The 15,596-nt window shown below is 46.7% G+C and overlaps 1 protein-coding gene across 10 annotated transcripts in view; it reads left to right on the forward strand.

Annotated features, from left to right (window-relative positions):
* The window catches only part of ncoa2 (nuclear receptor coactivator 2), a 440,942-nt gene that overhangs the window by 402,052 nt on the left and 23,294 nt on the right, over positions 1-15,596 (forward strand). For all 10 annotated transcript variants that reach the window (XM_072467588.1, XM_072467595.1, XM_072467593.1 and 7 more), the window contains one exon: positions 4,208-4,406. In XM_072467588.1, coding sequence (XP_072323689.1) covers positions 4,208-4,406 — 199 coding nt within the window. The remainder of the gene's footprint in view (positions 1-4,207; positions 4,407-15,596) is intronic.

Below are 15,596 nucleotides of genomic sequence, written 5' to 3' on the forward strand. Positions count from 1 at the left end.
GACGACGCAACCTGGAAACCAAGATAGAGGCCATATTCTCAACTTGCGCTCAGGACGCAGCAGACCAGCTGCGGAACACCGCCAAACAGATGAGACAACAATACTATGCCACCTATATGCACACCAAGAACAAAGCTTGAGAAACTTGGCATCACCACCGGCAGCAACCAAACCACCCCCGGTGCCACAGTAGAAAACAATACAGGGAAATCTATTGTCAACTTGTCAGACTACACCCTTCAACCAGATGAAATCGAAGTCCTCAGCAGAGGGCTCAATTTCTGCACCACCACCAAAATGGACCCCATCAGTCTCGCGGCAGACACGGAGGAATTCATCAGGCGACTGAGGCTCCGGGAATTCTTCCACAGACCCCAAGAGGCCAACAGCGAACCCAAGCAGACTATCAATGAACCGGAACAGCAGACCGAGAGATCTGCGGTGCGGCAACCGAAGAGGAAAGAGTCGAATTGGACCCCTCCGGAAGGCCGCTGCCTTAGACTCGACATGTATGCTCAAGCCGTCAGGAGTCGCGTCAATGCCAGATTCATCAGTCGCATTCACAAGACAGCCCCGAACGTCACCCAAGCACAACGCAATGCCATCCGCGCTCTCAAGACCAACCGCAGCATCGTCATCAAACCAGCAGACAAAGGAGGGGCCACTGTCGTACTGAACAGAACGGACTACTGCAAAGAAGTATACCGACAACTGAACAACCAAGAACACTACAGACAGTTACCCGCAGATCCGACCAAGGAACACATCCGCCAACTTAACAGACTGATCGAGACCTTGGATCCAGATCTTCAGAGCACCCTACGTGCTCTCATCCCACGTACTCCCCACATTGGAGATCTCTACTGCCTCCCAAAAATACATAAGGCCAACACACCAGGTCGCCCTATCGTTTCAGGCAATGGGACCTTGTGTGAGAACCTCTCTGGCTACATCGAGGGCATTTTGAAACCCATCGTACAAGGTACGCCCAGCTTCTGTCGCGACACACACGGACTTCCTACAGAAACTCCGCACCCATGGACCAGTTGAACCAGGAACATTCCTCGTCACAATGGACGTCTCGGCACTCTACACCAGCAGCCCCCATGACGACGGCATTGCTGCAACAGCCTCAGTACTCAACACCGACAACTGCCAATCTCCAGATGCAATTCTGCAACTCATCCGCTTCATTCTGGATCACAACGTCTTCACCTTCGACAATAAGTTCTTCATCCAGACGCACGGAACAGCCATGGGACCAAATTCGCACCCCAATACGCCAACATCTTCATGCACAAGTTTGAACAGGACCTACTCACCGCACAGGACCTTCAACCGACGTTATACACCAGATACATCGATGACATTTTTTTCCGTTGGACCCACGGCGAAGAATCACTGAAACGACTACACGATGACATTAATAAGTTCCATCCAACCATCAGACTCACCATGGACTACTCTCCAAAATCAGTTGCATTCTTGGACACACTCGTCTCCATCAAGGACGGTCACCTCAGCACTTCGCTTTACCGCAAACCCACGGATAACCTCATGATGCTCCACTTCTCCAGCTTCCACCCTAAACACATTAAAGAAGCCATCCCCTATGGACATGCGCTCCGTATACACAGGATCTGCTCAGACGAGGAGGAGCGTAACAGACATCTACAGACGTTGAAAGATGCCCTCGTACGAATGGGATATGGCACTCGACTCATCGATCGACAGTTCCAACGCGCCACAGCGAAAAACCGCACCGACCTCCTCAGAAGACAAACATGGGACACAACCGACAGAATACCCTTCGTCGTCCAGTACTTCCCCGGAGCGGAGAAACTACGTCATCTTCTTCAAAGCCTTCAACACGTCATTGATGACGATGAACATCTTGCCAAGGTCATCCCCACACCCCCACTACTTGCCTTCAAACAACCGCGCAACCTCAAACGGACCATTGTTTGCAGCAAACTACCCAGTCTTCAGAACAGTGACCACGACACCACACAACCCTGCCATGGCAATCTCTGCAAGACGTGCCTGATCATTGATATGGATACCACTATTACACGTGAGAACACCACCCACCAGGTACGCGGTACGTACTCGTGCGACTCGGCCAACGTTGTCTACCTCATACGCTGCAGGAAAGGATGTCCCGAAGCGTGGTACATTGGCGAGACCATGCAGACGCTGCGACAACGAATGAACGGACATCGCGCAACAATCACCAGGCAGGAATGTTCCCTTCCAGTCGGAGAACACTTCAGCAGTCAAGGGCATTCAGCCTCTGATCTCCGGGTAAGCGTTCTCCAAGGCGGCCTTCAGGACGCGCAACAACGCAGAATCGCCGAGCAGAAACTTATAGCCAAGTTCCGCATGAGTGCGGCCTCAACCGGGACCTGGGATTCATGTCACATTACATTCATCCCCCACCATCTGGCCTGCGAAATCCTACCAACTGTCCTGGCTTGATGTAATTCACACCTCTTTAACCTGGGGTTACCCCATCTCTGGATCTGTAAAGATTTAATCACCTGCTAATGGTCGCATTCCAAGCATTGTTTGGCATCTTTGAATTTGTCTATATATGTGTTTCTGGAACATACCTCTTCATTCACCTGAGGAAGGAGCAGCACTCCAAAAGCTAGTGACATCGAAACAAACCTGTTGGACTTTAACCTGGTGTTGTAAGACTTCGTATTGTGAAAGCCAATATCACTTTTTAGGTAGCTTTTACGACGAGCCATATTTGAGTGGGAAAGGGTAAACCAAAATCAATTGGTAGAAAGCTGTGTTACATCTACAGTATTACAATCTCGGTAGAGACCATCAATTTAAGTAGCAGAAGCCTGAAGTCCCAGTTATTTACGAAAAGAAAGAAGCCTCAAGACTCCAGTTTGAAACAGAAGGTTTTTAGTAGACGAGAGTCAAACAAAGCAAACATTTCTTAATCACCTATACTCTAAAACTCAAAATCAACAATAGTTAAACATTAATTAACAGGCAAATTGCAGTAAATTATAAACTACACATTAAGTGACAGATACAACTAAGATATATTTTATGAATAAGCTTAGCACTCTGTTCTGCATACACACATCTATATATATATAATATATATGTCATCAAATGCAGTCACAAAACCCTTCAACGCTCTGAGTTCCTTACAAAGAATTTCAGCTCCTCTAGGATCTGGTCTCTCTTCTTCAACCTGCCTATAATGCACTGGTGGACTCACCAACTTCTCCAGAGCTCCAATGATTTTATTTTTGTTTCTATAGTTTCAACTAAAAGTTTTGGTCTCCAATTCTGACTTTCAGTCTTCGTTGGTTTAACAACTGGGAGAGTCAGTTTCCCTTTTCAATTTGTGTCTGTCACAAAAGGTACAGACTTTGTCCACAAGTTCCAACGCAATAAGATCTTCATTATTCAGAAAACCTCTGCACCGGATTGTGACAACCACTTGTGTGTTAAAGCTGTTAAGAAAATTCAGTATGCATCAAGGCTTCACAAAGGAACATGGATATTTTATTTTAGGGATAGTGAGTGGCATAGTTCAGTGAGGACTAGAGATGATCGAGTTAGTATGGGGCAGGACGGTAGCACAAGTGGATAGCACTATGGCTTCACAGCGCCAGGGTCCCAGGTTCAATTCCCCGCTGGGTCACTGTCTGTGGGGAGTCTGCACGTTCTCCCCATGTCTGCACGGGTTTCCTCCGGGTGCTCTGGTTTCCTCCCACAGTCCATAGACATTTAGGTTAGGTGGATTGGCCATGATAAACTGCCCTTAGTGACCAAAAAGGTTACGAGTGGTTATTGGGTTACGGGGATAGGGTGGAAGTGAGGGCTTAAGTGGGTCGGTGCAGACTCGATGGGCTGAATGGCCTCCTTCTGCACTGTATGGTCTATGACACAGATGACTGCATTTTGGGTTAGCACGTTTGTGCGTATGGATAACGAGAGATCAGTGAGTAGAGTGTTGGAATAATTTGTTCTAGTTGTGGCAAAAGCATTTTAGCACTGAAAATTCAAACAAAACTATTGTGACTTAAATTTGGCAGCTAATGCCACTGCAAAATAATTTAGCAAAATAATGTAAGATTCATGACATGTCAGATGAGATCTATGTGATAAAACATTTTGTGGGAAATCTACTTCATCTAATAGTTGTTTTTTTCTTTGCTTCCCCTCTTATACACAGCATGTTTTCACAGCCATCCCCACCACAGTTTGGACAACAGGCAAACACCAGCATGTACAGCAACAATATGAATATCAGTGTTTCTATGGCAACCAATACTGCCGGTATGAGCAACATGAATCAGATGTCAGGGCAGATTAGCATGACCTCAATGACCTCTGTGCCTACATCAGGATTGTCCTCTATGGGTGCTGAACAGGTAAGAGATGTACAATGTTTTCTGAATGTAATTAAAAATGATATAGAAAGTTAGAGAGATCTGGGCGTACAGGTCCACAGATCTTTGAAAGTAGAAACACAAGTGGACAAGGTAGTCAAGAAAGCATATGGAATGCTTGCCTTCATTGGACGAGGCATCGCATATAAAACTGGCAAGTCATGCTACAATTGTATGGAATCTTGGTATGTCCGCACTTGGAATATTGCGCACAATTCTGGTCACCACGCTACCAGAAGGTTGTGGAGGCTTTGGAGAGGGTACAAAGGAGGTTTACCAGGATGTTGCCTGGAATGGAGGGGGTTAGCTATGCGGAGAGAGTGAATAGACTCAGTCTGTTTTCATTTCATTTAATTTCATTAGAATGACGGAGGTTGAGGGGTGACCTGATAGAGGTCTACAAGATTATGAGAAGCATAGAGTGGATGGGCAGGCCTTCTTTCCCAGGGTGGAAGGATCAGTCACTCGGGGGCATACGTTTACGGTTCGTGGGGCACAGTTTAGAGGAGATGTGAGAGGCATGTTTTTTTTTTTACACAGGGTGGTGAGTGCCTGGAATGCACTGCCAGGGGTGTTATGGAAGCAGATACATTAACAGCGTTCAAGGGCAGCACGGTGGTGCAGTGGTTAGCACTGCTGCCTCACGGTGCTGATGTCCCAGGTTCGATTCCGGCCCTGGGTCACTGTCCGTGTGGAGTTTGCACATTCTCCCCATGTTTGCGTGGGTTTCGCCCCCACAACCCAAAATATGTGCACGATAGGTGGATTGGCCACGCTAAATTGCCCCTTAATTGAAAAAAAAAATGAATTGGGTACTATAAATTTTTTTTTAAAAAGAAAGATTAATGGCCTTCAAAAGGCATCTCAACAAATACATAAATAGGATGGGATACGGCACTAGGAAGTGCTGAGGGTTTTGTCCAAAGATGGTATCGTGACCGTACAGGCTTGGAGGGCCGAAGGGCCTGTTCCTGTGCTGTATTGTTCTTTGTTCTTGATCTGTACACTGTTTTATTAACAGTAAAATGTTTAGAGCAATAGCTAAGATTTAAACATGTGCATATTGCCGGTTTACCGGGCTGGTTAAGCTCAGTTGGCTGGACAGCTGGTTCGTGATGCAGAGTGAGGCCTACAGCACATGTTTCAACTCCCATACCCAGCCGAGGTTATTCAGGAAGACTCACCTTCTCAACCTTACCCCGCAACTCAGGTGTGGTGATCCACAGGTTAAATCACCACCAATCAGCTTCTCTCTCTCTCTCTCTCTTCTCTTTCCCCGCCCCCCCCCCCCAACCTCGCGCCTCTGCTATGTGTTCACCTTGTTCCTATTGTTTTTATTTGCCTGTACTGATTTGGACCAAGATGTCAACTGTTTATAGCAAACTGTAAATACATGTGTAAAGAAGGCATTTATGATTCCTCTATCAAGAGGAAATGTAATGGTCAGTAATGAATGTTTATTATAGATTTCATAGAATTTACAGTGCAGAAGGAGGCCATTCGGCACAACGAGTCTGCACCGGCTCTTTGAAAGAGCACCCTACCCAAGCCCACATCTCCACCCTATCCCCATAACCCAGTAACCCCACCCAACACTAAGGGCAATTTTGAACACTAAGAGCAATTTGTCATGGCCAATCCACCTAACCTGCACATCTTTGGATTGTGGGAGGAAACCGGAGCACCCAGAGGAAACCCACGCACACATGGGGAGAACGTGCGGACTCCGCACAGACAGTGAACCAAGCCGGGAATCGAACCTGGGACCCTGGAGCTGTGAAGCAATTGTGCTAACCACCATGCTACCGTGCTGCCCGTCAATTATACCTCACATACATTTTTCTCTGCTTCAACGTTTATGCTGTCTTTCAAATCGTTAGGACATCACAATACACTTTACAGTCAGCAAAGTACTTTTAAAGTGCAACCGCTATTATGTAGAAAAATGCAGCAGGCAGTTTGCACACAGCAAGAGCCCACAATCAGCTAGCCGTTTTAGCTGTTTTCGGTGAGGCTGTTTGGCTGCAACACTGGGGAAACCCTCCAGTTCCTCTTTGGGGTCTTGAAAGGTCAGATGGTTTCTCAGTTTAATGTCTCATCCTGAAGATGTCAGAATGCAGCACTCCTTCAGCCTAGATTGAGGTCCAGTCCATAAGAGGACTGGAACCAAAACTTTCTGATTCCAAGGTGGAAATGCTACCACTGAGCAAAGGTGGAAATGTTTGAGAACAACTGCTTTACTTCAACAAAAAACTATGAATTGTCAGAAAGGCCAGGCAAAGCTTTTCATGTACTTTTGTCTCGTGGTACAGATGCTAATGCCCAATATCCTCCTCACACCTATACTTGCAGTAAGAATCCCTGTCTGACAAATGACAACCCAGAAACCTTTATTTGAATTTTACTTTTCTTTCCTGTACCTACATATGTACGATCAAATTTTGTACTCTTCCAATTGTGAACCTAAAGTGGATGTGGGGGTTCATCCCATCCTTTATGATAGTCAATGGAGGTATGTTATTGACAGTTTTAAGTTCCTGTGGTGGCTCAATGAATTTATCATCGAATCATGGAAACTTACAACACAGAAGGAGGCTTTTGGCCTGTCATGTCCGTACTGACTGTTTGCACGAGTAATAGTGCTTAGGCAACATACCTACTTTTTACCCATAACACTGTAAATTCTTTATCCGCAATCACCTGTCCAATTCTCTTTTAAAATTATTTATGGAATAAGTTTGATTTGATTTATTGTCACATGTACCGAAGTACAGTGAAAATTATTTTTCTGCGGCCAAGGGAACGTACACAGTGAGTACATAGTAGACAAAAAAGAATAATCGACAAAGTACGTTGACAAATGGTACACCGGCAAACAGTAATTGCGGAACAAGGGACCAAACAAAGCAAATACATGAGCAAGAGCAGCATAGGGCATCATGAATAGTGTTCTTACAGGGAACAGGGGGAGTCATTGAGGAGCCTAGTACCTGTGGGGAAGAAGCTGTTCCTATGTCTGCATGTGCGGGTCTTCAGACTTCTGTATCTTCTGTCTGATGGAAGGGTCTGGAAGAAGGCAAAGCCTGGGTGGGAGGGGTCTCTGATAATGCTGTCTGCCTTTCTGAGGCAACGGGAGGTGTAGACAGAATCAATGTGAGGGTGGCCAGCTTGAGTTCATGACACTCTGCAGTTTCTTGCGATCTTGGGCTGAGCAGTTGCCATACCAACTACCATTACATCTTCAGACTGAGTGTTCAGATCCCAACTTCTGAGTGAACAAATTCTTCTCATCTCCCCTCCAGATCTTTTGCCAATAATATTGAATCTATAACCTCTAGTCTGGGTCCACTCGCCATTGGGAATATGTCTCGATGTTCTCCATCAGAACTTCTTGTCACATTGAAACCTCTATTGGGTCACCTCTTAACCTCGGTTCCAAGAAAGATGCACAACTTTTCCAGCCTCTCGATTAAAAAAAATAAAAAATTTAGAGTACCAAATTCCTTTTTCCCAATTAAGGAGCAATTTAGCGTGGCTAATTCACCTACACTACACATCGTTTTGGGTTGTGGAGGTGGGACCCACGCAGACACTGAGAATGTGCAAACACGGACAGTGACCCGGGGCCCGGATCAAACCCGGGACCTCGGTGCCGTGAGGCAGAAGTGCTGCCCTTCCAGCCCCTTGTAATTGAAGCCGTTGTTCCCTGGTAGTATGCTGGTAAACCACCTCTATAACCTTTCTAAAGCCTTTACATCTTTCCTAAAATACAGTGCCCAGAGTTGTCCATAATTATCTTGATCTCTTTGATTTTTCATCTACTGTTTATATACTTTCTATAACCACCCATCAACTTGCCACATCATAGAATTGTTACAGCACAAAATGACTTATGAGGCCATCTTTGCACCTCGAAGAATAACTAGAGGACGACAGCTTAGGAACACAGCTATCCCCCAGACACACAGCCACTGACTCCCAGTGCCCCGCCATCTGATCACGCGAGGGCAGGGACGTATAATGAGAACCATATAGCCAGCAAGAACATCATGGAGCAGACCGTTGGGCTTCTCAGGCAACATCTCCAATGCTTGGATCACTCAGGGGCCCTCCAAAACATGCCAGAGCCTGTCTCCAAGTTTGCAGGCAGTGAATTATGGAGTGCTGCAAGGATCAGTCCTTGGGCCTCCGCTATTGACAATCTATTAATGTCTTGGATGAAGAGACAGAGACTAATGTGTCAAAGTTTGCTGATAACACCAAGTTGATTGAGGAGATACACTATTGGGAGGACACAAAGGCTGCAAAGAATTACAGACAGGATAAGTGTGTGGGCAACAAAATGGTAGGAGGAGTATAATGTAGGGAAGTGTGAAGTTATTCATTTTGGTTGTAAGAATAGAAAAACAATATTTTTTAAATGGTGTGAAACTTGTAAGTGTTGATGTTCAAAGAGACTGGGGGAGTAGGTTGGAAAAGGAACAGAAAAGCTTGCGTGCAGGTGCAAGAAGCAATTAGGAGAACTAACCGAGTTTGGTCAGAATACTTTAGTCTTTGTCGGGGGACAAGGCAGGGATGCCCGCTCTCCCCATTACTGTTTGCCATGGCCATAGAACCCTGAGCAATGGGTCTGAGAGCAGCAAATACCTGGAGGGGTATAGTGGGAGGGGGGGGTGGAGCACAAGGTCTCTCTGCGGACGATTTGTGGCTTTATATCACGGACCCGGTGGGGGGATGACCGAAATCATGGAGGTATTAGGAGAATTTGGGCGATTTTTCAGGCTATAAGTTAAATATGGGAAAAAGCGAGATGTTCGTGATACAGACACGGGGGCAGAAAAGGAGGCTGAAGGAGCTAGCTTTTAAAGTGGTTGGGAAGAGTTTTAGGTATCTGGGGATTCAAGTGGCCAAGGATTGGGGGCAGTTTCGCAAGTTAAATTTGGGCAAAGCAGTGGATCAAATGAGATGGGATTTTTGTAGATGGGACATACTCCCACTGACGCTGACGGGGAGGGTTCAGACGGTGAAGATAACTGTCCTTCCGAGACTGCTTTTCTTTTTTCAGTGTCTCTCGATTTTTGTCCCAAAGGCTTTTTCAGAAGTATGAATGTGGCGATATCGAGGTGTATATGGACGGGTAAAACCACGAGAATAAAGAGGACACTCTTGGATCGGGCTCGCGGGGAAGGGGGATTGGCTCTCCTGAGCTTTATTAACTATTACTGGGCTGCTAACATATCGATGGTCAGGAAGTGGGTCGTGGGGGAGGGGTCGGTCTGGGAGCGGATGGAGGCAGCATCCTGCAAAGGTACGAGTCTGGAGGCTTTACTGACGCCCCTGTCGTTCTCGCCGGCTCGGTACTCCACAAGTCCTGTGGTGGTGGCAGCCCTGAGGGTGTGGGGGCAATGGAGGCAGCATATGAGATTGGAGGGGGCGTCAGTGTGGTCACTGATCTGTGACAATCACCGGTTTGTCCCGGGGGGGCTGGATGGGTGCTTTAAGGTATGGCAGCAGGCAGGGAGTGAGAGGTTTGGGGCTCTATTCATCCAGAAGGGCTTCCCGACCTTGGAGACATTACAGGAGGAGTTTTATTTGCCGAGTGGGAACGGGTTTTGGTACCTTCAAGTGCCGGACTGTATACGGAGACAGGTCCCAAGCTTTCCTCGCCTCCCCCTGAGGGGACTACAGGATAAAGTGCTGTCAAAAACAGGGGTTGGAGGTGGGAAGGTTTCGGACATATACAGGGAATTGTTAGAGTGGGAAGGGGCCCCTATCAGAGTGATGAAGAGGAAGTGGGAAGAAGAGCTAGGAGGGGAGCTGGAAACTGAACTGTGGGAAAAAGCCTTGAAAAGAGTAAATGCATCCTTGGCCTGTGCTAAACCTAGCTTGATTCAGTTCAAGGTAGCCCACAGGGCCCACATGACGGTGGCTCGGATGAGTAGGTTCTTCGAGGAGGTGGAGGACAGATGTGGGGGTAGCCCGGCCAACCATGTTCATATGTTTTGGGCATGTCCGAAACTGAGGGAATTCTGGCAGGGATTTGCAGATGTTATGTCAGAAGTCCTGGAAGGTAGGGTAACTCCGAGTCCAGAATTAGCAATATTTGGGGTGTCGGAAGATCCGGGGGCAAAGTGGGTAGGAAGGCCGATATTCTGGCCTTCTCCTCCGTGGTGGCCTGGAGACGGATCTTGCTGAGATGGAGGGATTCAGAGCCCCCGAAATCAGGAGTGTGGGTCAGCGATATGGTCGAGTTTCTCAGTCTGGAGAAACTCCAGTTCGCTCTAAGAGGATCAATACAGGGATTCGCCCGGAGTTGGCAGCCGATCATCGATTTCTTTAACAAAAAGTGAACGTCAGCAGTAAGGGGGGAAAGGGAATAAGGGGGGGGGGGGGGGGGCGGGGAGGAAAATGGGAGGCATGGTAATGGTAAATAAAGACGGGGAATTTAGCATTCGGGTAATTGGGGATAGGGCGGGAGAAGTGGGGTACGTGGTTTATTGTTATTTTTGGGGGTATTTTGTGCGTCGACCCGTGCTGTTGTTTTAGAAATGTCAATATGTTAAATTGTGAAAATTACAAATGCTTCAATAAAATATTTTCTAAAAAAAAAAAGAAGCAATTAGGCAGGCAAATGACATGTTGACCTTTATTGCAAGGGGACTGGAGTACAGGAATAAAGAAGTCTCACTACAATTGTACAGGGTTTTGGTGAGACCACATCAGGAATACTGTGTGCAATTTTGGTCTCCACATTTGAGAAAGGATATGCTTGCCTTAAAGGTGTACAGCGAAGGTTCACTATATTGGGCCCCTGGGATGAGGGGATTGTCTTATGATCAGGAGCTAATTATATTGGACTTCTATATTCTGCCATTTCGAAGAATGAGAAGCGATCTCATTGAAACCTACAAAATTCTGAGGGTGCTTGATAGTGTAGACACTGAGATTGCTCACGCTGGTTGGGGAGACTAAAACAATAGGACACAGTCTTAGGATAAGAGGCCAACCCTTTAGGGCTGAGATGAGGAGAAATGCCTTTGTTGTGAATTCTTGGAATTCTCTCCCTCAGAGGGTTGAATTTAAGGCTGCGATAGACAGACTTTTGGTGTCTCAGGGAATGAAGGGATATGGGGAATGGGAAGAAAATGGAGTTGAAGCTCACGGTCAACCCTGATCATGTTGAATACTGGAACAGGCTTAATGGGCCATATGATCGACTCCTATTCCTATTCCTTGTGTGCTTGTGTTAGGAAATTGCAAGCTATGGAGATTGTGCAGGGGAATGAGACTGACTGACTGGAGTGCTTTACAGAGTGACAGCATAGTCCAGATAAATGAAATAATTCCCTTGAGCTGCTCTTACAATGAGGACCCAGACATTGATGGCAGTGCCGTGGCATAGGCGGCAGCAGAGATGGCTGGCTGAGAGGCAACACCAAGGGCACTCACGGAGCGACATTTGTGGGTAAATGAGTTCTGTTGCCATGCGAGAGGACAGCAGATTTATGCTCATTGGAGCCACAAATGGTCACATGGGATGGCCAATCCTAGCAATCTGAAGGGAGGACAGATTGCTGGACTGCCATGAGAGGCTGCATGACCTTTTGAGGACTGAAATCTGCAGCTAGGATGGCAGCTATCTGCTTAGCAACAGTATCCAATAAGCTACATCTGAGCTTCCACTGAGACATTGGGTGGCTTCCACCTCCCCGGCAGCAGAAGCTGAGACTGATGCTACCAGATGCTGCAGTAGAAGCTGAGATACAGGCCCATCAGATGCTGCATGGAGTTGACCATGACTTCCATGGTGAAAGGATCAGTTCCAGGCCCTGTACAATGCTTTGTGCCTTGCTGGAGCCAGACTCCTTCCTGCTCCTTGACAGTGATGCGGGGCTGTCTGGTAGGCCTCTCAGTACATCAAGCCATTCGGTGTGCATCGTCATCAGTGTTCTTCTGTAGGCCGTTCCACCAAAGTTCTCGTATGAGTCCCCTGTGGCAAAACCTGTCGGCGACGGAGACCTCCAGGGAGCTGGCATATGAACTATCTGTTCCCTAGCTGGAGCCTTATCCTCCATGGTGGCTGACCATGTAATCCTGACTCTATACTATCCCTCAAAGTTTGCATATTACACTGATGGCTGCGAGTGTCGGATCAAGTTTCTTTATTAGTGGTGTGGTGTTGCTCTCGCTTGCTGGGAGCGCTGTGGCTGGATAGGCTGCAGTTATTGGGTATTTGAAAGCTTAAAATCTGAAAGGAAGATTTGAGCTGTAAAACAAGAGGTCCAGGGTCACATCATCTGCAACTTCCTGTTCATGCAGGATAAGGGTGAGATGGAATCTGAGAAGAGACATATTGCAGGAACACACCAGTCTCAGCAATGTTGAATGTTGCAGGCTCTGTCTCAGCCAATCCATGATGTGCCGCACCATCACCTCCAAGCTCGGGGGATGAAGATATGCCCGTCATTGATCGGTTTAGTTTTGCTCCTTTCTATGCTGGGAAACCTTACCCTGCGACGGCTGAATGTGAGTGATTATTCTGAAGTCTATTTAGTCGATGTGCTTACCAAAGCTGAATAGCTGGAATACGTGAGGACTGAGATAGGTGGGTGTGAGGTGAGAATGGCAGCATTGGAAGATGTGTGAGGGTGAGCTGGAGTATCCGAATGTTAGGCATCAATCCTGAATGCTGAAGAGTGATGGGAGTGCATTGAATAGCATAAGAAGTTGGTGGTACAGTGGGTATGGGCTGAGCCAGGGAGAAACATTGAGGTCCCTGATGCTTCTCCTCTTTCCAAGCCCCTTATTCATCCCTTCCCCACTTAACCACCCCTCCAAATCAGCCATGATTTCAAGATTCACCAATCATTTCACGGTTCACCAATCATTTCACCACTTCACAGAAGCATATTTGGGAAAGTGATGACACCCACTGCTGTTATCTGGTTACAATATCATCCGAGCAACATGTGTTAGGAGACAAAGGAAGTTTTAAGGGATTTATATTTGTATTGGTAAACATTTGAAATAAAAGGGCTACGATGTAAAGGATAAATAAACCAGCAGTTGCTGCTTAGCAACTGGGGCCTTGTAAGGTAGAGAAGCTTTTCAGTTTTAATTTGGCTAATTTGATTGCAGTTGGAGATAGGTAGTGAGAGAGCAGGCAGCTCTGCTAGAAGCAGTTGGTTTGAGACGGTGAAAAGGAATATCACTCTCAGCCTTGCTAGAGGAAAAGCCATACTATGGAGTAATGGTTTTTGTTTTTTTTTAAATATTTTTATTCTCCTTTTTCACATTTTCTCCCAAATTTACACACACCAACAATAATCAGTAACAAATATGTCAATTCCCATATCAATAACAACGATCCCATCCTCCCACCAAACCCCAAACATTAGCCCGCATGTTCACATAAACAAATGACAAAAAGGAATCAGGAATCACCCATAGTCAGATTAACACACGCAGTCCCCCTCCTCCCAACCCTCCCACCCCCCAACTAATCTTCAGTGTTATCCAGTTCTTGAAAGTGCATAATGAATAATGCCCATGAATTGTAGAATCCCTCCATCCTTCCCCTCAGTTCAAACTTAACCTTCTCAAGAGTCACGAATTCCAAAAGGTCCCCCGCCACGCCAGGGCACAGTGTGGAGAGGTTGCTGTCAAACCCATCAGGATCCGCCTTCGGGCAATCAATGAGGCGAAGGCTACAACATCTGTCTCCGCACCAGTTTCCAACCCCGGCTGGTCCGACACCCTGAACTATGGAGAAATGGTTAAGAAAACAGATGCCGGGAACCTGAAGTCCTACTCATTAAGAAAACTAGAGAAATGAAGAAAAGTTTCCAAGAAGTCTGGAGTTAACTGAATGGAGGAAACTGGGAACCCGATCAGATTACTGTTCAGTAAAGTCAGAGTTGAAAAGGCACTGGATTATGAGAAGGCAGAAGAAATCTACAGTAATGCTAAAGTTTGTGAGAAATTACTACAGATTGGGAGACACCATTTGAAATAATTGTGGAAATCGGGTCACTGTCCATGTGGAATTTGCACATTCTCCCCATGCCTGTGTGGGTCTCACCTCCACAACCCAAGAAGATGTGCAGGGTAGGTGATTTGACCATGCTAAATTGCTCCTTAATTGGAAAATAAAAGAATTGGGTACACTGAATTTATTTAATATAAAGAGAAAAAAATGTACTTTGTATTCCTTGTTAATCATAAAATCTGTGTAATTGTTGAGCTAAAGGGAGAGTAATGGAGTATTGTATTCTTTTTTTTTAATGTTTTTATTCTCCATTTTCACATTTTCGTTCAAAATTTACACCCCACCCACAAACAGTAAACGATAACAAATACAAAATCAATCCCCTTAACAATACCAACGATCCCATCCTCCCACCACCCCAAACAACGGCCCACCTGTCAATATATGCATCCAGTAAAACAAACCCTCCCATGGTGGCAACAAAAAAACAAAGGAGAAAAAGGAGTCCGGGACCGCCCATGGTCACCATTGACCTATAGACACCATGCCCCCCCCCTACACTCAACGCCCTCCAACCTCTGAAAGAGTACCATACAGGATACCCAAGAGTTGAACCCCCCCCCCCCCCCCCCCCAGTCTCCAACTCCTCCCGTCCACTGCCTCTTGTAAAACCCCTCCCCCCAACCTCGGTTCCTTCCCCCCCCCCCCCCAACTTTCCACCCCGGCTAGACCACTCGGACCCTGTTCTGCCAGGCTCCGATGGCCGCAGCCCCTCCCCCCACCTCACTCCCATTCACTGGCCGGCTTAAACCGGCCAGCGTGGAGGCCCCCGCCCGGGTCGCTTTCCCCCTTGCCTGGCCCTAGGAATGCCCAGAAATCCCCTTTTAGCACACAAACCCCGCATATCCATCTACACCTCAAAGAGCCCTCATTTCGAGTGAAAGTTCCATCACTTCCCTTGTCCAAATATATACAACATTGGCTCCTTTAGCCCATACACTCGCACGCAGTGAAACAAAAAAGAAGAAAATACAGTCATGAGGTTACATCGGCACATGGCCATTTCTTAATTTCGCCACAGTCCTTCTGCCTTCGTAAACTCATCCGCTGCTTCCGCCTTCCAAAATAAAAGTCCCTGAGCTTGTAAGACGCCCTCAGCTTCGCTGGATATACAATGCTGCACT

This window comes from Scyliorhinus torazame, chromosome 11 (genome assembly GCF_047496885.1).
Source record: "Scyliorhinus torazame isolate Kashiwa2021f chromosome 11, sScyTor2.1, whole genome shotgun sequence".
NCBI classification, from domain to species: Eukaryota; Metazoa; Chordata; class Chondrichthyes; order Carcharhiniformes; family Scyliorhinidae; genus Scyliorhinus; species Scyliorhinus torazame.